This window comes from Asparagus officinalis, chromosome 9, assembly GCF_001876935.1.
Source record: "Asparagus officinalis chromosome 9, Aspof.V1, whole genome shotgun sequence".
NCBI classification, from domain to species: Eukaryota; Viridiplantae; Streptophyta; class Magnoliopsida; order Asparagales; family Asparagaceae; genus Asparagus; species Asparagus officinalis.
Genome location: NC_033802.1, coordinates 65,794,192 through 65,821,428, shown reverse-complemented (window position 1 = coordinate 65,821,428; position 27,237 = coordinate 65,794,192). Strand labels below are relative to the sequence as shown.

General features: G+C 41.7%; 3 protein-coding genes and 1 long non-coding RNA gene across 6 annotated transcripts in view; 3 read left to right on the top strand and 1 right to left on the bottom strand.

The window, feature by feature from the left end:
• Window positions 1-1,088, top strand: part of LOC109823932 — a 24,251-nt gene extending 23,163 nt beyond the window's left edge. For 2 of the 3 annotated variants that reach the window (XR_002242510.1, XR_002242511.1), the window contains exons 13-14: window positions 30-152; window positions 334-772. The gene's annotated coding sequence lies outside the window, so the exon portion shown is untranslated. Of the gene's footprint in view, window positions 1-29; window positions 153-333; window positions 773-829 lie in introns of those variants that run through there. The other variant, XM_020390395.1, reaches the window with a different exon arrangement.
• Window positions 1,244-13,879, top strand: LOC109823933. The gene is made up of 4 exons (XR_002242512.1): window positions 1,244-1,419; window positions 12,579-12,632; window positions 12,994-13,065; window positions 13,774-13,879. It is a non-coding gene; the product is annotated as an uncharacterized LOC109823933 (long non-coding RNA).
• Window positions 21,402-22,527, bottom strand: LOC109823565 (WD repeat-containing protein LWD1-like). Its single transcript, XM_020389841.1, is given in 8 exon segments — window positions 21,402-21,635; window positions 21,637-21,817; window positions 21,819-21,889; window positions 21,892-21,935; window positions 21,938-21,971; window positions 21,974-22,069; window positions 22,071-22,103; window positions 22,105-22,527. Coding segments are annotated over 8 exon segments (1,116 nt in total).
• LOC109823564 (nascent polypeptide-associated complex subunit beta-like) overlaps window positions 22,842-27,237 on the top strand; it is a 5,956-nt gene continuing 1,560 nt past the window's right edge. The window contains exons 1-6 of the mRNA XM_020389840.1: window positions 22,842-22,899; window positions 24,592-24,665; window positions 25,845-25,993; window positions 26,110-26,166; window positions 26,374-26,412; window positions 27,131-27,231. Of these exons, the coding sequence (XP_020245429.1) occupies window positions 24,598-24,665; window positions 25,845-25,993; window positions 26,110-26,166; window positions 26,374-26,412; window positions 27,131-27,231 (414 nt within the window). The 5' untranslated portion in view covers window positions 22,842-22,899; window positions 24,592-24,597. The remainder of the gene's footprint in view (window positions 22,900-24,591; window positions 24,666-25,844; window positions 25,994-26,109; window positions 26,167-26,373; window positions 26,413-27,130; window positions 27,232-27,237) is intronic.

Below are 27,237 nucleotides of genomic sequence, written 5' to 3'. Positions count from 1 at the left end.
ATGAACACATTCTTCTATTGGTATTTCAGTTGATTATTTCAGCTCACAACAGAAAGATATCCTTGGAATTTGGTTGTTTCGCTGGTGTGGTTTTGTTCCAACTCAGATGATGGGAATGCTTGGGTATTTCAAGGAAATCGCATATGATCCAGGTTCGTTAATTATATACATGGTTACTGATTAGTGCTTACTTTGCTATGTAAGTACACTAGTGTGTATTAATTGTGCCTTCCCTTTGCTTTCTCCTTTTAGACATCTCATTCTCATGCATTCTCCAATTTACCTTTCGTATGAGCATCATATTGACACTAAACCTTTATTTTCTTTTTGCAGGATAGATTTTATAAGGTAACATGAATTAAGGAGCAATTCTTCTGTGAGGCCATAGCCTGAACTGAACCGAGGAGCTGATCAATGACTATAGAAAGATAACATGAAAGCTCATAATTCACATGGAATGCGATTGGCAAGAAGATAGTGACATGCAACAGTCATGTGTTTGTATTTGTGTAGCTTTTAGTGCTGAAGCATGTCTGGTAGTTAAAAGGCATAACATTGGTTTGAATAAACCAGTATACAGACATGATACCTAATTACTTACCTTGAATTAGAGGAACCAAAATGAGTGATTGGAGTTGATGGTTAAAATAACAGTAGCATAGGGTTTTCCCTGTCATGTAATTCACTAACATACAATAAATATTGCCTCACCTACACAAAAGACCTTTGCCGTTTTATTTATAACAGGTGTATGTATCTGTGATTCTTCCTATCTATGTCCCTTAGTGTTTAATTTACCTGTTCTTTTTCAAATTTTGTTTATTAGCAGGAAAATAACTTGCGCAAGTATTGAGCTCCTCTTATGCAAAAGTAGTTCCTTCCTTTTGCGCGATCTCCTGTGTCATAGTAGTTGGACGCTCAATGCAGATAAGCAGACTGGTATCAAGAGCCGTCCAGATTGTGCAGGTTTCCTTATGAGTAGGCCTTCTTTTGTTTCTCAGTAAGGTTCTGAGTGAGATATGAACCATCTTCTTAGTTTAGCAGTACTTTCTGTAGTTGCAAAACTTTCGTTTAGGTATATAGTACCCTTTCTGTGTGAAGGCAGCACGATTTCTGAAGTTTTGCTTCTACAAAAGATTTCATCTTTAATATTATAGTGCAAACTCTTTGTCAATTTTAGTTCCAGTAGTTCAGATAAGTAGCTCATGCCTCCACAGCCTCGTGTAACGATGTGCATAATTTCGAGACAATTAGACTTAGAACCACATACTCTAAACTGGTTTGATTTTGGATTACTTAAACTGAGTTTAAATCTTGATATAGTACTTCATGAGTTCTGTTTCAGGTTGATGTAGGCTGAATCATTTTGTGCTCGTCGCAAACAAGTTGGCCGAAGTGTTGATCAACGCTTTTGACTAGGTATGAACTATCTGAACTTGTTTATTTATTTTCAAAGAAGTCTTTCAAAGTGTTATACATATACGGATCAAGATATTTGACAACATGCGATTGCATGTGCACCTCACTTAGTGAATATTAACAATGGAGCTTTATTGTATTATAGTAATTGTTTTTAAATTATCTAGGGCTATTTAGATATTAATATCTCACTCTTTAGTTATTTCATCACTACCATGTTTTTGAGATATCACAACGGTTTCGGCGTAATGGTATTAACCGTTGCATTTAGGTACCTATAGGAGCGGTTTTGCAGCGATTCTAACCGTGACAACAGGTCTAATGCCGCGGTTTGTGAAAAAAACAATATGTTCGGCCCAATCATTGTTCCGGAGGTTTTGGGCTGACGCGTAACTATTGGATTTTTATTAGATGACAATGGAGTTGAGTCTTTCATAAATTAACTTTTCTGTTATAAACTGATCTCTCGCATCTCGCCGCTCTCGAAATTCCCAAAATTGAAAACCCTCACTCTAAATTAACCATCGTCAAAAACCCTAGTTCTCACTTCGCCATCGCCCAAAACATTAGTTCTCAATCTCCATCGCAAATTCTCATCACCGTTAGCAATTCTACCTCATCATCGCCGGCGGCATGGTCGTCTTCATCAATTGTTAGCTCAATCTCGCCGGCGAGCAGCACCATCTCAAGTTTAGTAAGGTATTGGAAAATGACTCGATTTCGGTGATTTTTTAGATTCTTTCATCTTGTGCATGTCGTTGTAGTTGTTGATGTAGATTTAGGGTTTAAATCAAAGCTTTGAGGATCATTGCTCTGGAAATTCATTTCATTAATTGCTTCAGTTTCTGGTTATATCTAGGTTTTTACAGTAAATTGGAAACTATATACTCAGATTCAGAACTCTAAAAGATCATCTTTTAGTGGTCAGTTCCTCAACTATGTGATGCTAAAATTGTATATGGCAATCATGATCACTTTATTTATATGATATGATTTTTTTTTGCTCCATGTGTCTTGGTAAAATTCTATAAGGTGATCACTTTATTTATACGTGTAAGGAACTCTTCAATTTTTTTGCACAACTTGGTGAATAGTTTTAGTAACTAGCCTAGCTATTTGAGGCTTCTGTATTTATCCAGAATTAGCGTAAACAGACACAAATTAGAAGGAAAAGGTCATGCTGATTTAGTGTAATCTTTTTCCTAATTTTGAATTTTGAGCTGGTTTGGACCTAATTTAGATGGTGTTAATGCAAGATAAAGACTTTCCCTAATTTTGTTTCATTATATAATCGTTACTATATTTTACTTCAAAAAGTGTCTTTCGGCGATACTGATGGATGCAGGTTAAATCCAAAAGTGACCTTACATAACCTTATAAAAGAGAAACTTCTATGATCAATAATAGAAATATTTTCAAGTACATTGAGCATATTGGCATATGTTTTTAATTAAAAAGAAGAGCAAAAGTGATGTTATAGTTAGTAAAAAATGGACATAACTATAGCTGTATGTTTTTAAGGTTATATGCTGTACTTATTTAAGAAGCAACTAGTTGACGGTCACATAAGATGGATAAGATTGTTGCTATCTTAATGCTCCTTTTAGAGTGGCTAGTTCAACTTTCGAGAGTGACAATTCTCCATAAGGAACTAATTTAGTCATTTGTATGTTGGCCTTAGCTTTAATACTTAGTTGGTCTTTCAATCTTCCTTTTACTGTGAAAAGGATATTATGATTATTTGGACTACGCTTATTCTGTGAATGTGACATGAGTGAGGAGCACAGTTTGCATTATGCTGCCTGTAGAGGGAGTCTCAAGGGCTACCAGGAAATATTACTTGCATTATACTTCTTTTGATTTCAGAAACTAGCTAACTTTTTTGTAAATTTCCACCATAATTAGTAGTAATACATGTTTGAATCTTCTTGTTTATGTTAGAATAGTTTCTAAGAGTGTCTCACTTTAGGGATTCTTATTTTCAAATGGTTTCCAATTGATGATTACTAAAATGTGAGGTCGCCATAGTCTCAAAACTTTTCTCGTGCCAAATTATTAATATCGCAAGGTATTTTATCTCAAAATATTTCTTCTAACATCACATTGACTAAATTTTAACCTTGAAGGATAGATCGGTTTTCTAATGCTAGTGTGCTGGGGAATTTGTTTGAAGAGGAGAGTAAGTAATCAGCTTAATTTACTTGTAATCACTTATTCTATTTGGAGAATAGTTATTGAAGTTTAATCTATGCATAAACGATTGATACATTAGAAAACTACCATGATGTTAAAACAGATAGACATGCATATGAATAAATATTCATTTAAAAAAAGAAAAACTCAATTGTTTGTGTTTGATATTATCTCACTTGCACAGTTGCAGTTGGAAGCTTTTTGTGTTTGATATTATCTCACTTGCACAGTTGCAGTTGGAAGCTTATTGCCAAATCAAATTGTTGCCATTTTAGTTTTAATCTATTCAAATATTTTTAGAAAGAAAGATGTAACTAACATCATACTATCTTTTGTGAATCTGAAGTAACATCCCTGATGTTAGTGAATTTTTTTGTTTTGATGATTTCAATCATAAGCTGATAAAAATTTTAGAATCTGTAGGATGTCTAAAAATCACAATAGATAGTTGATCCCCCATCAAACACCGATGATGGAAGTTACAATCTGACGACTTCCAGAAGGCTACAATTTGAGGACTTTCACGTAGAAAGTTACAATCTGACGACCTTCACAACAACTAATGAAAGCCCCAATTCAACAGCTTTCACAATCAACATCGGGAGTTACAATCTGACGACTCTCATATTTTTAAGGAGCCAAGACGAAGATTACAAGAGGACGATCTGTGCAAAGCTCTAGCAAAAGAAACTACAAATTGACGGTCTCTTCATATTAGAATGCAGATATCTCTCAAACCGTAAGGAATTTGGCGAAACGGAGGAAGCGAACCAAAGCCTTTCGAGATAGCCGATTTTTATATATAATTCGTCCAATTCCGACTTATGGTTTGAAAGTTATGACCTGTTCTTCGTAGCAAATTATGTTCTGAAGTCCGTCTACAAGACCGGACTTCGTCAGAACATTGGACTTAGCTTGAAGCTCGCCAAGCCCGCCTAAGGTTCGCCTCTGCATTACAGAGTCAAAACCCATAGGTCGAACCAGCGTTATAACCTCAAAACGCAGAAGTTATCCTTGTGATATAACATCAAAACGCAGAGTTACGGCCCAACTCTGCGTTTTCAACCTAAAACGCAGAGTTCACCTCTAAAACGGCCCAACTATGCGTTTTCAGCCTTTAAACAGGCCCAACTCTGCGTTTTCAGCCTAAAACGCAGAGTTCATCTCTAAAACAGCACGACCTGTGCGTTTTCAGCCTTTAAACAGGCTCAACTCTGCATTTTCAGCCTAAAACGCAGAGTTCATCTCTAAAACAGCACGACCTGTGCGTTTTCAGCCTTTAAACAGGCTCAACTCTGCATTTTCAGCCTAAAACGCAGAGTTCATCTCCTAAAACAGCACAACTGTGCGTTTTCAGCCTTCATCAAAGCACTAACAGAACGGTTTCAAAACCTTTTTCCCCACGATTTAGGGAGCTGTTTAAGAGGGGGCGGTTATACCCCACTCAGCCCATTGAGGAGCAAATTAAGGGGGCAGTTACACCCCCCTTAATCCCCTATAAATACGAGAAACTCAATTGAGTTAGAGGAGGGGATTTTCTCTCATCAACAAAGGGAGACTCGGTCAAGGGCTGGCTTTTGGGATCTTAGACTTGGCAGCAAAGAGGGAATTTCTTGGAGATCGGCATCATTCTCTAACAGAGATCATCTTCAAGATCGGCAACATTGAGCATTCCCTTGGCTGATTAAATCAACTCGGTTCAAATCAACTCTTTTTCAAGAGTTTCCAACTTGTCCAGAGTTATCAACTCGTCCAGAGTTTCAAACTTGCTTTGCAAGTTCTCTACAGCGTCAAATCGTGAGGAGAAGACTACGTTCCAGTGAATCAAGACGGTCAGATCGTCAACGGAGAGCAAGTTCGACACAATCAATCGAAGGAGGCACTCCATCGCCACCGTGAAGAACTCAGTTTTAAACAAAGGGGAGAGTCAAATTCATTCTCCTCTCTTTTGTAATCGGAATCCAATTTGTAATCGATTTTGAGAGGAATACAAATCAATTTTTCTTTCATTGTCTTTTTACATCAAATTTCCAACAAACAAAAGATGGCGACTCTGCTGGGGACTAGCTTCTCTGACGAAGAAGTGGTGGCGCAATCCGATGTTCATCTCACTGGAACGACCGTTGAAACTCTGATTATCGAGTTTGATCAAGCCAAGTACGAGGAGGCCCTCTCCTCCGGATCCCTTAGCCCCAAGGCTATGCGCAAGACCCGCAAAATCTCCAAGGAGACTAAAGCTCCAGTTGTTGCTCCTATGCCAAAGGAAGCCCTCTCCTTTAGCCGAGATTACTCGAGTAGCCCCTCCTCTAAAGGAGTGGGCTCAGTTTATGTCAAACGCAGCCCTCAGTGGTGCGTTGTGCAATCAAAACGCAGCCTTCAGAGGCACGTTTCAACATTTAAACGCAGATATCAAACCTGTGTTGATCTGGCTGAACGCAACTCTCAAGAGTGCGTCCCAGAACCAAAACGCAACTCTCAGGAGTGCGTTCCACAAACTGAACGCAACTCTCAGGAGTGCGTTTCAGAATCCGAAAGCAGATCGCAGGACTGCGTTTCACTAGAAAAACGCAGACTTTGGTCTTGCGTTAATCAAGCTAAACACGACCCTCGTGTTCCTTCTTTGGAACGCGATGTGAGTCGTCGTGTTCAAAATCATCAACATGGATTTAAAATTCATGTTTGCCAGGAACCAGTCCTATCCTTTAACGGACAGTGGGTTCCATCTCTACCCTCACGCTCTGTGAGAGGTTCATCCCAAGTCTCTGACTTGCGGGAATTGCTGTCGATGTTCAACCGACCAACGAACGTCGTTTTGCTTAATAATCGACAACATTCTCACAGGAAGAAGACTTTAGAGGATGAATACCTTGGAGTCACTTCTAACATGGTTGGCAGAGGGAGATCATCAATCCCTAGTTCTGACGAGTCAGAGACAGATCGTTCTCCAAGAGACAGAAAAATCACTAACGAGTTTGAAGGAGTTTACCAACGCACTCGGACGCGAACAGGAGCCATTCCTCCTATCAACTATCGGAGTTTAGCCAGAGGAACTAATTCCGATGACGAACACTCAGCCATTGCGGAGTCCCAATCATCAAGCTCTTTCGTTGGGCATGAGAGCTTCGCCCACATGGCAGAACATTCTGAAGATCTTTCAAAGAGGGTTGATGAGCAGGAGGCCATGCTCAAATCACAGCAGGAGGCTATCAATGAACTCAAGGCCATGTTGACTCAAATCGTCGCAGACAAGGCCAAATCTCAGGAGACAGATTCGCCGCTTAGGCAAGAATCTTCCCGGAGAGGAAAAGCATCTTCATCCCGACCTCACACAAGCAAAGGGAAGGGAAAAGTGGTTGATGATGCGGCTTCTGACCAAGAAGCCCACAGCCTGGAATCTTCCTCTGATGAAGGAAGAGAGACTGAGAACGAGCAGAATCTTCATTCTGCCAAAATGGAAGAATTGGAAGCCCGCCTTAAAGCCATTGCTAACAGAAGCGAGCTCCAAGATGAGGGAGTTATCAGACCCTATCCTGCCGAATGGGATGCAGCCCCTTATCCTCCAAAATTTGAAATCCCGAAACTTTTGACGGCACGGGATCACCGAACCAACAGATTTATCATTTCAAGTCACAGACTGGAAATTTAATATCAAACGATGTCATACTGGCTCGATTGTTCATTGGCACCCTCAAGGGAGTTGCCTTTGAATGGTTCAGGAAACTTCCCGTGGGATGTATCCAAAAGTGGACAGATCTAGAGAGACTCTTCCTATCAAGATTCTTTAAAGAGGATACAGAAGTCTCCATTCATACCCTTCTCGCCACCAAGCAGAAGAAGAGGGAGTCCGTCAAAGCCTTCGTCAAAAGGTTCCGAACCATGGCTCTCCAGTGTTCGTCAGGTATGACACAGTCTACTTTAGTAGAGACCTGTCGACACAACTTGCAAACCGACCTCCTAGCCCAAATAGAAGTTGCAGAATGACGTTCTTGGAGACAACTAATTTCTCAAGGCGACCAGGCTCAAAAAATTATTGTCAGGATCAAAGCTGAAGAACAAAGTAGGCAGGATCAGCCCGAGCAATCAGATCAAGCCCAATATTCTCCTGAGCAACCGGACCAGGCTCACTCTTCCCAGTCAGAAGGGAAAGATACTACGGCCACTGGAGTCAATCCTCTTCAGTAGGATGGCAGGTCCAACAACTATCACGTTAACAGTTACCTCTGATAGTTAAACTCGTTAGATAGTGGCCCATTAGGCGATGCGCCATGTCTGCTCCTTTTCCTCTGCACTTGTCCAAGACTGGGGGTTGGTTTATTTGTAGTTCATTGAATTATGAATAATAAATTTTCTGAGTTGTCACATTCAATAAAATACCTCTGTCAATCACGAAATCCGCCAAAACTATCACGTTAACAGTTACCTCTGATAGTCCATCAACTTGCCAATCCTCTTTAATAGGATGGCAGGTCCACAAAACTATCACGTTCTTCTCCTGAGCAACTGGACCAGGCTCACTCTTCCCAGTCAGAAGGGAAAGATACTACGGCCACTGAAGTCAATCCTCTTCAGTAGGATGGCGGGTCCAACAACTATCACGTTAACAGTTACCTCTGATAGTCCCTCAACTTGCCAATCCTCTTCAATAGGATGGCAGGTCCACAAAGCTACCATATTAACAGTTACCTCTGATAATCCATCAACTTGCCAATCTTCTTTAATAGGATGGCAGGTCCACAAAACTATCATGTTAACAGTTACCTCTGATAGTCAAACTCATCAGATAATGGCCTACCTGGTGATGTGACCCTATTCCGACTTCATAGATAGTGCCCCACTAGGTGATATGCCTTGTCTACCTCTTTTTATGCCTCTGCTAAGTCTTAATCAAGACTGGGGGTTGATTACTTAGAATCCACTGGATTAAGAGTAACGAATTTTTCACATCGTCAAGTTAACATTACACTTCTGACGATCATAATCTCCACAGAGTATGCATTCAGTTTGCATCACTCCTAATTTGTCACCTTAACAATACACCTCTGACAAAACCCACTTATCAATCCTCGTCAATAGGATGATAAGTCCCCAAAGTTGCTTCAATCGCAACAAAATCTTGTCACGTTAACAATACACCTCTGACAAAACCCACTTATCAATCCTCGTCAATAGGATGATAAGTCCCCAAAGTTGCTCTAATTGCAACACAAAATTTGTCACGTTAACAATACACCTCTGACAAAACCCACTTATCAATCCTTGTCAATAGGATGATAAGTCTACAAAGTTGCTCTGATCGCAACACAAATCCTATCACGTTAACAATACACCTATGACAAAATCAACTTATCGACTCTCGTCAATAGAGCGATAAGTCCTCAAAATTGCCTGATCGCAAATTCTTCTTGTCACGTTAATATCACACCTCTGACAAAATCCACTTATCGACTCTCTTAAATGGAGCGATAGATCCACAAACCCGTCAAGTTAACACCACACCTCTGACGACCAAATCAACTTATCGACTCTCTTCAATAGAGCGATAGGTCCATAAAATACTGTTAGGTTAACATCACACCTCTAACAGTCAAACTCCCCAATGAACTTGTTAATTCTTTCTCAACAAGAATAACAAGTTTTTATTATAAAATCCCCAGTGGATTAAAGATTTTCTGGAATTATCCTAGTGATAGTGATGAAAATTTTGAATTTCACTTTAGGTGAAAATTCATGCTAAGCTAATACTACACCTCTGGTACTTACAACTTTCTTTCGGTGTTTCAAGCCACACAGGAAGAAACGACACCAAAAATCCATGCCTTCACACATGGGGGACTTTATCTCGATCCCTAATTAGAGATAAGTCTGCATCTAACACATGCTGTCGGGTAGCCTATTCCCGCGATAAGGGCAAAGCCTACGTATTTAATATCGTGGCAGGTTGTTATTAATAACGCCGAAATCCATGCCTCACACGCATGGGGGACTTTATCTTGATCCCTAAACAGAGATAAATCTGCATCTAACACATGTTGCCGGGTAGCCTATTCCCGCGATAAGGGCAAAGCCTACGTATTCAATATCGTGGCAGGTCGTTTTTAATAAATCCGTGTCTTACACTCACGGGGAACTTTATCCCAGATCCTAAGTAGGGACAAGCCTACGCCTAACACGCGTTGCCGGTTAGTCTTTGACCGTAAAAAGGACAAAAGCTCACGTATTCAACATCGTGGCAGGTTGTTATTAATAACGCCGAAATCCATGCCTCACACGCATGGGGGACTTTATCTTGATCCCTAAACAGAGATAAGTCTGCATCTAACACATGCTGCCGGGTAGCCTATTCCCGCGATAAGGGCAAAGCCTACGTATTCAATATCGTGGCAGGTCGTTATTAATAAATCCGTGCCTTACACGCACGGGGAACTTTATCCCAGATCCTAAGTAGGGATAAGTCTACGCCTAACACGCGTTGCCGGTTAGTCTTTGACCGTAAAAAGGATAAAAGCCCATGTATTCAACATCGTGGCAGATTGTTATTAATAACGCCAAAATCCATGCCTCACACGCATGGGGATCTTTATCTCGATCCCTAATTAGAGATAAGCCTACACCTAACACGCGTTGCCGGTTAGTCTTTTTCCGTGAAAATGACAAAGTCTATGTATTCAAAATCATAGCATCAAGTCTAAGAGGGTTCATTCTCTTAGCACAACGTTACATGTGAAACGGGTTTAAATAATTCACATGCTAGCCCGACTCAAACGGTAGTCGGTAAAGACTTATCAAATCCGTTGATGGCTGAGGGTTTGCCAAAAATCCTATGCATGTTCGTAGATCCATTAGCTTAATGGATGTGAGTCGAGACTTAAAACAGATGCGCCAAAGACGAGTCTCAAAGACTTAGTCAAAAATGCACGGAAGCTACTTCCATGTCTTAAGTCAAAACGTTGAGATCAGACCCGCGATGCAAAAACCGAACGCCGAGGTCACACCCGTGTTCCAAATTCAACATGCAAGGGTGAAACCCGCATCTCAAGTTCAAAATGCAGGGTCCACCCCCACATTCCAGAAGCAGGATTATGGCGCATACCTTCACACAGGTCCTGCGTGGAAAATCCCTTCAACCAAGCTGCCTTCGAAGCGTGTGAAGAGAACAACTCCTTTGTGACAAGGAATCAACAGCTCCAAGATCAGAGTTGAGATCCAAAGTATTCCGAAAATTCGTCCCAGTCAACCGCGAACTTTCGAAAACTTTGGAGGGGGTTCTGTAGGCTGTCTAAAAATCACAATAGATAGTTGATCCCCCATCAAACACCGATGATAGAAGTTACAATCTGACGACTTCCAGAAGGCTACAATTTGAGGACTTTCACGTAGAAGGTTACAATCTGACGACCTTCACAACAACTAATGAAAGCCCAAATTCAACAGCCTTCACAATCAACATCGGGAGTTACAATCTGACGACTCTCATATTTTCAAGGAGCCAAGACGAAGATTACAAGAGGACGATCTGTGCAAAGCTCTAGCAAAAGAGACTACAAATTGACGGTCTCTTCATATTAGAATGCAGATATCTCTCAAACCGTAAGGAATTTAGAGAAACGGAGGAAGCGAACCGAAGCCTGGTTCGGATGGCCCCGTCTCGTCGAGATAGCCGATTTTCATATATAATTCGTCCAATTCCGACTTACGGTTTGAAAGTTATGACCTGTTCTTCGTAGCAAATTATGTTCTGAAGTCCGTCTACAAGACCGGACTTCGTCAGAACATTGGACTTAGCTTGAAGCTCGCCAAGCCCGCCTAAGGTTCGCCTCTACATTACAGAGTCAAAACGCACAGGTCGAACCAGCGTTATAACCTCAAAACGCAGAGGTTATCCTTGTGATATAACATCAAAACGCAGAGTTACGGCCCAACTCTGCGTTTCCAGCCTAAAATGCAGAGTTCACCTCTAAAACGGCCAAACTATGCGTTTTCAGCCTTTAAACATGCCCAACTCTGCGTTTTCAGCCTAAAACGCAAGTTCATCTCTAAAACAGCACGACCTGTGCGTTTTCAGCCTTTAAACAGGCCCAACTGTGCGTTTTCAGGCCTAACTCTGCGTTTCAGGTCCAGAAACGCACAGTTCGGGCCCAGAACGCTGTTTTCGGCGTTTTGACTCGTTCAAAGCACTAACAGAACTGTTTCAAAACCGTTTTCCCCACGATTTAGGGAGCTGTTTAAGAGGGGGCGGTTACACCCCACTCAGCCCATTGAGGAGCAAATTAAGGGGGCAGTTACACCCCCTTAATCCCCTATAAATACGAGAAACTCAATTGAGTTAAAGGAGAGGATTTTCTCTCATCAACAAAGGGAGACTCGGTCAAGGGCTGGCTTTTGGGATCTTAGACTTGGCAGCAAAGAGGGAATTTCTTGGAGATCGGCATCATTCTCTAACAGAGATCATCTTCAAGATCGGCAACAGGAGCATTCCCTTGGCTGATTAAATCAACTCGGTTCAAATCAACTCTTTTTCAAGAGTTTCCAACTTGTCCAGAGTTATCAACTCGTCCAGAGTTATCAACTCGTCCAGAGTTTCAAACTTGCTTTGCAAGTTCTCCACAGCGTCAAATCGTGAGGAGAAGACTACGTTCCAGTGAATCAAGATGGTCGGATCGTCAACGGAGAGCAAGTTCGACACTATCAATCGAAGGAGGCACTCCATCGCCACCGTAAAGAACCCAGTTTTAAACAAATGGGAGAGTCAAATTCATTCTCCTCTCTTTTGTAATCGGAATCCAAATTGTAATCGATTTTGAGAGGAATACAAATCAATTTTTCTTTCATTGTTTTTTTACATCAAATTTCCAACAAACAGAATCATTATCAGGTTCGTATACTCATTTGTTTCTTCTGTTTAGTTTAAGAGAACGTTTAAGTGTATTCTAGTGTAACAACTGTATCACATTTCTTTTGTGTAACAGGCCAAGGAGGTTCACTATCTGAAAATATGCTATATAATTGTTCCCGATAAAATTGTAAGTCCTAAATTTTATATTTCATAATCATATATTTTTCTCAATTTTGTTTACTTTTATAAACATGTGCATCTTTGTAATATCATTACCAATTTAGTTCTAGATTAGTTTTCACTTTCCTTGTATTGTTCCATTTTTTTTCTAATTCAAGATTAAGAATTAATCTTCCACCAAACCTTAAATGGTTGTAAGTTATTTATAATACAATATGTTCATGTTTGAAATGAACATTGGTCTACGACATGCAAACTATGACTTTGGTAGTTGATCTTTGAGTGCCATTGCTTCTCTATGAGTAATCTTATATTTAAATTTTGTAAGTGATTTTTTTGAAAGATTTAATCTCCTTCATATTGTGCAGGGACATGAGCAGCAATGGCCTTGCAAATGGAGGCCAAATTCCTTATAATCTTCCTCCGAACCTTAATCCATTGTAAGCTATGATTCAAAAAAAAATTATGGTCTTGATTGTTTGTTTCTAAATTAAGTGTTATGTGACTGCATTTGTTGAAATCTAGCCAGTAATGATTTCTTGCACTGTCATGTTTGACATAGGTGATAAAACTAAGCTTGGTAACCCTTATTTGTTTGCCAGTAATGATTTCTTGGAACTGTACCAGTTTATTAACTGAAACTGTTTTTTTCCCCTTGTCTCCTTGTCGTAACTTGAAGAATCTTTGTTGTCGCTAAAGGCTTGGTGAATATCATATAATAGACATGAATAATCAATAGCATTAGTGCATATGCATGTGTGACATAGGTGTCAAAGGTCTGGGGCTATCAGCCATAGGAAACCATGTGATGCTCTCATGACAATGATATTGTCATAATCAACAAGAAAATACCGTTGATGTGTCCAATAAATGTTCTAAGATCCAAATGCTCATGGACACACCAAGAACCTAGAATTTGAAAGACGAGATTAACACTAGAAAGCACGATTTCTTGCATCGTATGACTTTTCTTGTGATTTGGCTTTTAAAATGCGTGTCTAATGACTAAATCATGTAAGCGCAGCCTACAGAATTGTCTACTAACAAATGTTATGACTTCCAACAAACCTAGTTAACGATGTTATGACTTCCAACCTTTCCAGTTAGTTGCTAACATGATATTTGATACGTTTCTTTATTTTTTGCAGGGGATGTAAAGACTTAAATAGGAGAATGCGGCCAAGATGGCTTTGATATATGAATCTTTTGGAACAGATTTGTACTTGTGAATTGATCATATTTTGATGGTTGTGAATTGATCATATTTTGATGAGTTGAAGTTATCTTGTAACTACTTATTTTTGAATGATGGGCTTAAAACATATGAATGCTTCATTATTTTTCATTTTGATGATATCTTATTGTAGTGTGTTCTTATTCCATTTTTATTTTGGTTTACGTAACTGTGTTTGCTTATTGGTCAAATTTCTTGAAAAGTGCTGATATAGCCCTATAAAACTGTTGCCGTAGCCTTATAAAACTGTTGTCATAGCAAAGCAAAACGTCACATTAGCTACAAAAAAACTGTTGCCTTTGGTCCTTGATTTTGGAAAAACCGCTGCCCTTGTGTACAAAACCGCGACATTAGGTATCAAGAAACTATCGTTGAAACCTGTTGCATTTGCAATAACTGTTGCCTTTGTGTATGTAACCGTTACATTAGGCATCAGTAAACCGCTACAGAAAACGTTGCATTTTGTGAAAAACGTTGCGTTAGCCTTGTCTTAGAAACTGTTGCGTTAGGTTTTGCAACCGCTGCCTTATGGCTAGGGCAACGGCAGCAATGAAGACAGTTTGCTGACCGTTGCGTTTGTGCAACTGCAACGGTTTAGATGCTAACGCGACAGTTTTAAACCGTTGCGTTAGAGAAAATATATGGTAGTGCATATTAGTCCCTCACATATTTGAAATTGCTCATGAGTCCTTCAAATCCTAAGGGGTCTTACAAATTAATCCCTCAGTGACATACATACCCTCAGTTTATGTTCCTTCCATACCCCAATGTGTTCAGAAAAATATTAGTTGAAGGATATTCTGGTCATTTGGGAACCAGTTTGCCAGACCTTTTAGGATTTGAGGGACGCATGAGCAATTTCAAAGATTTTAGGGACCCATATCGAAATAACCCAAATATTTATCATAATTTGATTTTTAAGATCATTTAAACATAATTAATATTTATTTGTATTTTTATGTTTGAACAAATAGATTATGAGAATTCATACATTCAAGGGAAACGCTAGAGGCACACCCTTAAACCACACTCCCAACCACATCCCTCTCCCAGCTACAATGTTTTTAGGTTTTTTAAATAAAGCATGTGGGCTCCAAAAACACTGTAGCTAGGAGAGGGATGTGGTTGGGAGTGTGGTTTAAGGGTGTGCCTCTAGTGTTTCCCATTTTTTGTTCATAAAAACATTTGTTTGCACACTTTACTTTTAATGTAATAAAGAGGATAGTATATTTGCATCTCTTTCTTGTTTTACCTATATTTTACTCTTTACGCGTAGATATGAAGCTTAAATCAAACTTTTGGTCAAACTTTTAAATCACCCAAAAGTGGACATCTTAAACAGGAACTTTTTGTGCATTGCTTTTGCTAATGTGTATACATGCCATGTTTCTTTTGGTCAAATTAAACATAAATATTAATATGCATGCATCTAATATGAGCATGAATATGAAGGAGAGTGTATCTCGAACCACGCATGGATTCAAGTTGTTAAAGAAAAAATGTAAACACCATATTTGTAAAAGTTGGTCATTCATAGAAAGGCAATAGCCTACATCCTGAATGCATGCATCTTATTTAATTTGGTCAAAGGGTGAATTCTAAATAAATTAATTTAGAATGTCAAAAAGATATGCGTTCATGCATTCCAATCCATGGTTTATGTACAGATTCAGTGCATATATATAGGAAAGTGTTTATAGAATTTTATGAAGGTAAGTTAGAGATGGATAGATTTAATTTTGTCCATGTGGTTTTAATTCCTAAAAACACGGATGCTATGGAAGTAGGAGACTCTAGACTAATTAGTTTACTAATTGTCATTTACAAAGTTAGTACTAAAGTGTTAACAAACAGGTTGAGTTACAAACTTGAAAATTTGATTGATCCTGTTTATACTGGTTTTATTATATGTAGATTATTAGGAGATGGTGTAGTGGGTGCTCAAGAGATAATAAATGATAGCTTTGGACACAAAAAGAAAGAAGGGGGGGGGGGGGGAGGGGGGGGGGGGGGGGGGCGGGGGGGGGGGGGGGGGGAGGGGGGGGGGAGGGGAGGGGGGGGGGGGGGGGGGGGGGGATGGGATAGTTATTGGAAAGCTTGACTATGCAAAAGCATATAACATGTTGGATTGGAGATTTATTTTGGATATGTCAAGGCTAAGTGTTTTGGTTCTAAGTGGATTCAAATGTGTTTATGGGGAGGAAAATATGCTATTATGTTGAAGTGTAATCATGAAAAATGGATCTATTTTAAAAGAGGTGTAAGATAAGGGGATCCTCTGTTCCCTCTTCTCTTTGTGTTAGGGGCTAATGTGTTAACTAAAATGACGATGTTAACAGAAACGAATGGTTTAATTCAAGGTTTAGGGCCTAATTCTAATTTAAAAAAAGTTTTATATCTGCAATATGCAATATGCATGATCTATTTAGCCCACGAGAGAAGTCGTCGTGGAGGTGATTAATATGTGGGTATAGTTTCATATCGGTAAGATAAGAAAGAATGATGAGTTTGAATAGAAGTTTGGGTTAATACCTAACAGCTATAGCTTTTGGGTTAAAATTGGTTCTTAGTCTCTATTTAAAGCATATCAACTCTTGTTTGGGCATGATTTCTCCCCTAATATGTTCTCTCCCGTCCTTCCAAGAAAAGATATTCAACAAAACGGCAAATAGTAGTGATTGATTTGAGAATCATATTCTATAGAGGTCTCTCTCTATTCTTGTTATTTCAATCTTCTTTTATTGGTGTGGAAAAGGAAAGGATCTAAGTTGATATTCTCCCTTCACTAGATGAAAAATTTTCACTTATTCGTCTTTCTTTTAAGAATAGGCTTTAAAATTACTACATTGCTAATTTGTTGCTTTGGTTGCTGATATATTTCTTATTAATCCAATAAATATACATAAAGCTTCATATATTGGATGATCAATGTGTATATGACCAAGTGTCCCTTTCAAGAAACCAACGCATAAAAAATATTACCGGTCTTTAGATAAAATTTTAAACAATAACAAATAAACTCCCTCAAAAATTACAAATTTATAAAAACACCTTGGAATTTCAAACCCGACAGTAAATAAAAAATATACAAGAATTTCAAATAGCCCCTATATAATTTTTATACATTATACAATTTAATAATCTAATAATTTCCTCTTTAATTGTGATGCCCCATGAGCCTAGTAGACTATAAGGAAAGATCATATACTAATAAACACAATCTTAGTAAACTGTTAGCTCTTTAGTGTTTTTAACTCAGGTCAAGATCTCTTTGTAGAAATTGGTTTATATCTATTTTCAAACACATCAAGAACAGATTATTGTAAAGTTTCTTCAAATTTAACCATATACTTGGTGACTAAAATAAAGATTGGAGATCGATGATTTGATAAACAAATATATCACATAAGTTTGATATGCAAATTGATAAAAAGTGATGTTACTATACGCAAGTATATAAAAATATATTGGTCCCGGTTTAGCACACAAAAAACCTTTCATCAAAATTTTCAAAATGTTTAAATATAAACTATGGCAGACTCAATAATCAAAGTTTAGAGATTTCAACCCAAAATTAATCTCATTAAGCTGTAGTAAAAAAAAATGATATTTCACCATGTGCATTACACGGGCATAAAAACTAGTATTAGTAGAAAAAAATAGTAGATAGAACTTAGGCTTTTCTGACCATCTTCACCTCGACCAACGTAAGCTCCAAATTTACCTTCACAAGTGTAAATGAGAATGTAATCACGCACAAAGTGCTTGAATGAGATTTATAACCCATTTAGGATTTGTTTCTTGAGTAATACAAGGTAACAGTGAAGTGATTCATGAGACTGAAAATGGGAGGAGCATGCAACAAGGGTATATTCTCGCTAATATTATTATGTGCTATATGAGTCTCAAGATACAGCTTGAAACTTATGCAGATCAGTGTGTTTCAAATGTAAGAGAAAAATCCAAACTATATATCAAGGGGACTACAAACACTACATAGAAACCACTTGGACAATCTTTGCTATAGCTTAACGGTCAGGTTTCTTCCACCTGTCATCCTCAAGTAGTTACCGAGCTAATGGAGTAAAACCCGATGAAGCATAATGTTAGGTAACATCTCCTCCTACGCCATTATCATAATACAAGATATCTACAAGATACCATAATACAAATATGGTGATATGGATGGGTTTATACAAGTCAGTTCTGGGAGTCTAGTCGCAATAATGGCTAGCTAGTTTTGGCAGTGGATTGAGCCAAACAGCGTGCTGCACTCATTAAGTCTCAAAGCTTATATCGCGTCAAAAGGCTCGCGGGCGCGAGGCGTGACGAATGTTATCAGATTAGTTACCGAGGTAGAAGTGTGGAACTAAATACTATGCACATCGTCTGATGGTGAAATTGAGATGGACCAATTATCATGTCGTGACGAGGACGTCGCGTACTTAATGTGGGGATTAGATGGGTCTAAATGGTAAAGTCACGGGAGTAAATTGCAACATTGGCTAGCCATTTCTTTTGTCGTAGAGTGAGACAAAAAAAAAACATGACGCATTCAGTGGGTCCAAGGCTCGTGGGATAGGAACGTGACAAATGGTATCAGAACAAGTTGTCAGCCAAAAGTATGGTACTAAGTGCTATGCAAGACTAAGAGCAAAATCATGTGAGCACGGTGGGAGCTACACTAAGAACCCACAAGAGCTACCTTTATAGAATTCACATCACCCAGTGGTGACATTAGGATTGTCCAATTATCATATCGTGATGCGACGTCGTGTGTGTATTTTTGATGGAATGATTTTGATATCTAAAATATAGTTCTACAGCTTAAATAGTAAACTCATCGGAGTCAAGTGCAATACTAGACAACAATCTTTAGCGGTAGACTAAGCCAAACAATGTGTTGCACTCACTAGATCTTGGGGCATACATCGTGCCAACAAGCTCTATGCCAACAAGCTTGTGGGCCCGAGGCATGACATAGTTGTCTCTAAATATAGTGTGGTCTACATCACTTTCCAAAAGATGAGCCTTTTAAACAAGGCACAAATTAGTAAAAATGCGCTCAGATAGAGTTCAAAGCCCATCCCTCCTCCTAGGGGGTCAAAAAAAAAAAAGGATACCATGAACTATATTTCTTATGCTTTCAAGTTCCATGAGAGTTCCCCTCCATTGAAGAAAACCGCCTAAATTGTCAGCATAATCTGTAAATCTGTTAATATATACAACAATCGAACCAGGGAGAACAAAAATTTTTGGAGTTCACCTCTGAACACACAGGTAATATACTGAAATAAGTTCTTGTGGTTCTTTCCTAGAGGTCATACGCAGACCTTGGGTAATTCTGTACCAGCACAAGATGCATGAAACAAAGACATAAAACAAGCTGGAAGGGTGAGCAAGTAGTTATTAACTATGAGCTGATATGAGTGTGTTTAAGTATATCAAGATTCAGACCCCTAGAAGAACGGTGGTTAAAGACGGAGAACTTCCGAGGGTCACCGCCAACATGACCAGCAAAGAGACATCGACACAGATTAATCTCAGATCGTTTCTAGAATCGTCCCGGCGTGTAACCCGTCTGCAGTCCGGAGCCATCGCACGAGGAACTTATGGTAGGGTTCGGACCTCATCAAATCAGGCTTTACTTGCAGATACTCATTGCAACATTAACATCTATCAGACTACCGCACTAGTTCACATTTGTTACAGAAACATAAAATAGCTGGAATACAATCAATCGTTTGTACTCGAGCGAAATCAGGTGTCATATCTTTTCATCTAGCTTACCAGGAATAAATTTATACTAAATAAAAATAATCATTTTACCAGTTAATAGTCACTAACCTTGACGTTATCATAAGTGTTATCAGAATAGCTTCATCATAACAACCTGCAAAACAAGGTAAGGTCAGATTTGATCTAAATGAATTCCAGTAGACGGAATTTTGTCTATCGTCCTCGCAACAAATCTGCAACGACGCAAAACTTAGATTCATGTCTAGTCCAAATGCTCCACTGTTCAGAAAATATGTGCCTTCGAAAAGGGAAACCTTCAATCACAAACCAATAACGTACCCAAGCCTTCAGGAAAACAGGCATCACCTAAAGCCAGACGATAACATTACACCGCAAGCAATCTTTCCTGAGATCCATAAATTATCATTTCAACAAATAATGTCATAGTTCATGTCTTCTACCAAGTAAGATCATGAGGAGTACCATAGACTTTCCATGACAAACAAGAGGATTAATATTTTTCAACATCATGTCAAGCCAGCAGTGTAGTTGCCTCTTACTGGTTATGACAAATTCTACTCAAAAGCCCATATGCAGGCAAACTTGGAGAGGGCAGAGACAGAATTTAAATATTACAGCCAGCGTCACGAGCAAACAATCTATACGGTGCATAACTATTTGTTCTCCAATGAGAAAGCCACACAAAAACCTAAAAATGGTATGTTAGGCAAAAAAAAAGTAATGACCAAAGAAAAAATATAGCCACTCAAGATCATGCCTTGACAAGAAATTATCCACAATATTCCATTCTACCCATCCAATTCCAGTTCAACCCATTTCAGCAATCTAACTACTGAACACTAAAACTACCACACTACCAGTATCCCATCCACCAAGAGTATATATATCATCATTCACATCATTCAGATTCTAAAAGCAAAGCAAAAACAGATGCTTTGACAAGAAATTATCAATCATACTCAATATAAGCATCCAATTTCAATGCAATCCATACCAAAGATCTACTACGGTACTACCCCACTCTACTCAACACTACCAATATCCTGCCATACGGTCAAAGCGTATATCATCACCAAACCATTCTTTCAACCCGCCAGTAAAAGAGAAAGAAAATCAACCAGATTAACCTCTATTCCATCACTCATACCCTCATTATCTGCAGCTTTGTCGAGAATGTGATCGCCACCCAATCCGAATCCGGTAACCACAAACTCCTAAATGTACCGACCATGCCCTTCAGTTCTGCCACAATCTAAGAGAGTTGTCTAGCAAAGTTGCTTTTAATTAAAACTTATTGTATTTATGACGCTTTTATCTACTGTCATTACATTCCAATGCAGATCTTCAATTGTTCAGAATAAACCGGTACATGTTTCACTCATAAAATTCATGGTTCTTTACCCGTCTAGCCTAAGAATTCTCTCAATGTTAGCGTAGAAATGGCTCGCCACAGCACCCTACGAAGTAGTCAAGGTCAGATTTGACCCAACTGAGTTCTAAAGTCAATGTTACTCAAGATACACTAAGCAAACAGACCTGGATGGCACAGAGGCAGAACGCAAACATTACAGCTAAACACCACACGCAAAAATACAGAAGCAAATCCAGCGCAGCCGCATTAAGCAGTAACACGCAGTGAAGAAACACGTAAACGGAAAACGTTCATTATACCCACCCGGTCCAGTTCATATCAGCCATCAGTCCAGTTCGTCGGTAAAAGAAAAGAAAGGCAAAAAAAAAAAAAAGACAGATGAGGAGGAGTTACCCCCCGCAAGCCCCTCATCAGACCCTCAGGATCTGCAGCTTGTTCGAGAGGCGATCGCACACTCCAGTCCGGCTGCGACGCACGAGCCACTGCAGCTGCGTCGCATCTCCGCCCCGGCCGTGGTAGGCCAGTATGGGGATCCAGGCCCCCCTTCCGCGGAGAGGCGGGCGAGACTCAGGGCCCCTCGCTTGCTTGCCGCCCCGCGTCGCGCCGCATGAAGGGGAGAGGGTCCAGATGAGGCCTGGGGAGTCCGTCCCCGGCGTGCCAGATGTGGCAGGAGATGTGCGGGGCGCAGGCCGATGGCGGTTGGACGCTGGCCTGGTGGCGCGCTGCAGCTGCGAACGGACGGGCAAGCGTGGGGAAGCGCGAATGTCGAGCACGACGACTTGGCGCTGTCCATGCAATGACGGTGGCCATGTAGCGCGGGTCCTGTGTTCCAGCCGAGCCTGACGAAGGGGGTCTCGGCGGCGGGGTCGGGAGCGACTCGTAATGATGTGGAGTGCTCCTATGTCGCGCAGCGTCGAAGACCCTGACGGATCCGTCGGCGGAGCGGAGGCGAAGACGCCGACCCCGCCCCAGGCGATGTCGTTAAGACCTTCCTGTCGTGGGCGATTTTGAGCTGCGCTGTCGACGGCCTCCGCGCTCGACGCTCCCATTGGTGCAGGATGGTGTCGACGGAGGAGGTGCGACGCGCGCGGCGGCTCGGCCTCGTTCCAGTCGGAAGGAGGTGAGGGGCCCGCAGTACTCGGAGTTTCTGTGGCCGTTGAGCGAGGGAGCGGAGCTCGCGCGCCCGCGAGAGCGCGCCAGATGCGGGAGGTAGTCGGGGAGGTGGCGAGGAGTGGGGCGGGAGGACGGTCCGCGGTCGGGGAGAGGAACATGGCCTTGGTGGAGGGGGGTAGGGGTCAGTCGTGGTCGCAAGCGGAGAGGGCCGCGGGTTCGGCGCGGATGTCGCCGGTGGCCAGTCGGCTCCAGCCTGGACGATCTCACGCGGTTCGGGCACTGCTCCAGCCGCGACGCGATCGCCATTCCGGTACCTCTGTGTCGCGCCGCACGCCTCCAGTTCATCGCGTAGATTTGCCAGGCGCCCTCGTAAGTGTAGATTCTCCGACCGCCTCTGCCCCTGCCCCTGCCCCTCCTCCCCATCCTGGCTATTCGCCTCCGCGCGCGCCGCGCCATTACTTTCAAATAAAAAAAAAAAAAAACTTGGCGACGGACGATTGGGATTTTCGGGCGGGGTGTGGTGTGGGTGGGTGCCGGATTATTAAGAGGTAGGATCTTCCGCGCTTAAATACCGGCCGTTCAGCTCACCGGGTTAAACGGACCCGGTTTCTGTTACACAAACCGGAACCCGACGCGCGCGGCCGCTATATGTAGGCCTTATCCCCCAAATCTCACTCGCGCAAATCTCGGCTTTTCCTCTCCCGAAACCTAAACCCCTAACCCTAAAGCGGCGCGCCGGTCGGAGACTCGGCGGCGGCAGCGGGCGAAAAAAGGCGCGTACGGTCCGGGCACGATCGAGCGCACCGTGCTTTAAGGAAAGGAGTCATACCCGCCGCAAGACCCCATACATCAGTACCACTTCAGGAATCTTGCACCCACCGCTTGATATCACGCAGACCGGCCGATCGCACCCAGTCGGCTGCGGAACGACGAACCACTGCTGCTTCGATCTCCGCCCGGCCGGTTAGGCCAAGTATTGGCGTCCAGGCCCCCTCAGCGCAGGGAGCGGCGGACGAGGGGCCCTGCCTCTGGCCGCCGCAACCGGCCGCGCCAATGAGAGACGTCCGATGAGGGCCTGGAGTCGTCCCGCAGGTGCAATGGGAACGAGCTTGCGGCGGCCAAGGCGATGGCGTTGACGCTGGCCTCGGTGGCGCTTGTCCAGCCCGACGACGGCAGCGTCGGGGAAGCGATGTAGAAGCACGAACGACCTATGGCGCTGCTCCATGAATGACGTGCGGCCATGTCCGCAGGCGTCTGCTATGATTCCACGCGATCGCTGACGAGGGGCGGTCTCGGACAGGGCCGGGGGCCGGAGGACTCGTAGATATGGTGGAACGTGCTCTCTTGTCGCGCAGGTCGAAGACCCGACGGATCGCGCGGAGACGGAGGCGCAAGACGCCGACCCGACCCCAGGCAAGTGTCGTACACCTCGCTTGTCGTGTGGGCGATGAGCCTGCGTCGACGGTAACCTCGGCGACTAGACGTCCCAGATGGTCAGTTCCGGTGTCCGACGAGGAGGTGCCGACGCTCGGCTCGCGCCTCGTTCCAGTCGAAGGAGGTGAGCGGCGCCGCAGCTACATCTAGTTCCTCTGTTGCCGATTGCGAGGAGGGAGCGGGAGCTCGGCCCGCCGCCCGTCGGAGAGACCGAACCAGATTGCAGGAGGTAAGTCGTCGGAGGACGCGCCCCTGGCGGAGGAGTCGAGGCGGAGGAGACCGCCAGGGTCGCGGTCGGAGCAACATGGCCTTTGGTGGGGGGGTTAGGGGTAGTCGAAGGGAGGGCGCGGTCGGCGCGGAGACGCGCTGGAGTCGTCCAGCTGGACCACTCCACGCTTCGGGCACTGCTCCCAGCCAGACGAACGCGAATCGACCAGCAGCGTACCTTCTTGTCGCCGCGCACGCTCCAGGTTCACTCGCGGTTAATGAATTGCCAGGGCGCCTCGTAAGTTGCTGTAATCTTCCGACGCTCTCTGCCCCTGCCCCTGCCCCATCCTACCTCCTGGCTATCGCCTCCGCGCCGCGCCATTCATATCAAAAAAACAAAAAAAAAACTTGGCGGACGCAACCGATTTCGGGATTCTCGGGGGAGGATGTGTGTTGGGGATGGAATATATTAAAGTGACGGATCTTCCAACGCCGCCTAAATCCCGGCCCGTTGCTCACGCGGTTAAACGACCGGTCTGACAAACCCGAACCGACCGCGCCGTCGCGCGCTATAGTAGCCTTAATCCCCCAAAATCTACACTCCTCAAACTCTCGCTTTCCTCTCCCGAAACCTAAACCCAACCCTAAAGCGGCGGCGGGCTCGAGACTCCGCCGGCGGCAGCGGGCGAAAAAAAGGCCGCCTACCCCTCCGGGCACCGATCAGGCACGTGCTTTATGTCAAAAAAAAAAAAAAAAACCTTTTTCGTTTTTATTTATTTGATTGATTTCCTTTGGTATTTGAGAATAAAAACTATAGTTTTGATGTTGTTATGATCTGGTGTATTGCAGAAAATGGATACTGAGAGGTTGAAGAAGATGGCCAGCGCAGTTCGCACTGGAGGAAAGGGCAGCGTGCGCAGGTTCATGTCCTGTTTCTTCTATTTCAAGGATTTAGTTTGAGATGTGCATGGGGTGTTTTGCGTAATTGTCGAGAATCGGATCGATGTGTATTCGATTTCTCGGGAGCCCAGTAGCTCTTTTGTGGAACTGAATGGAGTTATAGGATTCATGTAGCCGATTCCACGGGATTAGAAATAAAGGCATTTACCATTGATGTTAAATGCAAGTTGTTTGAGTTTTCATTTGGTTCCTGCTTTAGACTTTGGGTGTGGGCTTTGAGGTCAACAGAGGACCAAATCCTTGTTTTGTGCTTTGTGAGAAATGGAGAATGGGAGTTCATGAGGGCAGTGACCTATTTGTATGATGATATGCTTTCCAATATAGAGTTCGTGCGTACCGTCTATGTTCAAGTTGTAGGGGGTTGTGGTTGGGCTCGGCTCACCATGATGAGAGTAGGTCGGCATAGCCACGGTCATTCGCTTTCCTATGTAGGCTTAAAGTTTGCCATAAATCTTAAAAATGCAAAGCTGTACGAGTCTTCGGTTGTCTCCCCGTTATAATTTTGGCTATGGGCTTTAAGGTCAACCAGAAAACTAAAATTCCCTTTGTTCTGTATTTTGTTGGAATGGAGACTTATAGTTTATGAGAGCAGATCAACTAAATTCATGTAGAATGGTCATATGCTTTTTTTCTACAGAATCAAACCCACAGTAAATGCTATGATGTAACATTCATTGATTTTTGGGTGGCATCCCTGTGTAAACATTTGGTTATAGGGTTTGAGCTCAATAGAAAACAAAATGTCCCTTCGTTTTGTACTTTGTCAAAAATGGAGAATGATAGTTCAAGAGAGTAGATGAGCTTAGCCATATGAGATGGTCATCCCATATTGAATTTAAGCCTATCGTAATGTTAAAATCGAAATATTATATGTACACAGCTGGCAAAGAGTATCTTTCTTTACTGTGCTTTATCTAGAATGGAAAACGATCGACCTATTCTTTAGCTTAGTCGCATGAAAATTTTAACCATCTTCAATACGAGGTTCCAGGTTATATTAAGCCAAAGCAAAAGCTGAGTGTATGACATGATTTTCTGGTTTTGGAGGGTGGGTTCTGCATTTGTCAGCAAACCACAGTAAACATACCGTGGAACAAGTTTCTGCGCTTCTTAATCTAACTTTAAATTATGTTTACTAGGAAGAAGAAGGCAGTCCATAAGACAACTACGACAGATGACAAAAGGCTTCAGAGCACTTTGAAAAGAATAGGGGTCAATGCTATCCCTGCTATAGACGAGGTCAACATTTTCAAAGATGATTTCGTGATACAATTTCAGAACCCTAAAGGTGACTGCTACATCAAATTAGTAAAACGACGAAAACGTACTTTATATTTGTCATGCAATTTTAGCTAACTAATGTTGAGCTTCCTAAATCTTTACTAATTTTGAGTTCTCCTGCAGTGCAAGCTTCAATTGCTGCCAATACATGGGTCGTCAGCGGTTCTCCTCAGACAAAAAGTATTCTTCTTTCACTTGTTTTATATATTACATACATGTTGCAATGATGGTATAACTTTGAAAGACACTGGCTCTTTACGTTTTATAGCTTTATATTATATGGCGTCAAAAGTATCTTTTCTTATGCATTGGAGTAATCTATGTGTTATTTGCAAAGCATTCCTCTCCTGATTGCTGCTCACATGTATGAGATTGTTTTGGTGACAGGACTTCAGGATGTTCTGCCTAGCATACTGAACCAACTAGGTATATTCTTCTTTGCTCACCCTGATTCTGTGATGTTTGTTTTTGTTTTCCTGTTTACTGAAGTCACACTGTTTTCCTACACTAGTGAATCTGTGGTTGGCCAGATGATATTTCTCTATGCTCTTAAAATTCGCTTGTTTTTAAAATAAAAAAAAAGTAGCTCAAGGAGACATTTATGTGCTCCATGTCTCCTGTCCGTTTTCTGTAGAGAGCGATTCTCCCCTCTATTCCAGTTCAAAAACAATCTTTGTTCTCTTTTGAAGTTGAATTATCTTTTTAAAAGTTGTGCAGTCATCACCATTTCTTTTTTAATTTTTAAATATTGTCTCCTTTTATCTTTCCTAAAAGAATGTTCATTTGTCTATTATCTCTTAATTTCAATCATTTTTTGAATCTACAACACAATTCACCATTTCTGCTTGATCCATTATTTTTGTAAGGATTGCCCCTTCCATTGCTTCCATTTCAATTTGCGTGTGTAACATGTAATGAAGAAATTATGTTGTAGGACATCCTTTTTTTCATGGGAAATGCTGAGTGCCAACTTCATAATAAGCTGCTACATTTGTAATTTTTTTTTTCTCTTTGCAGTAATAAGCAATTGACATGTTTCATAAAATACCAAAAAAGATATCTCAGATATCATAACATAGTATTCCTAAATACGTGCATGCACATTACTTCTCCTATATATTGAACTAGTAACTTTCATAATCAGGTCCTGATAACTTAGACAACCTGAGGAGGCTAGCAGAGCAGTTCCAGAAGCAGGTACCCGCTGCTGCTGCTCCTCCGGCTCAGGAGGATGACGATGATGACGTACCC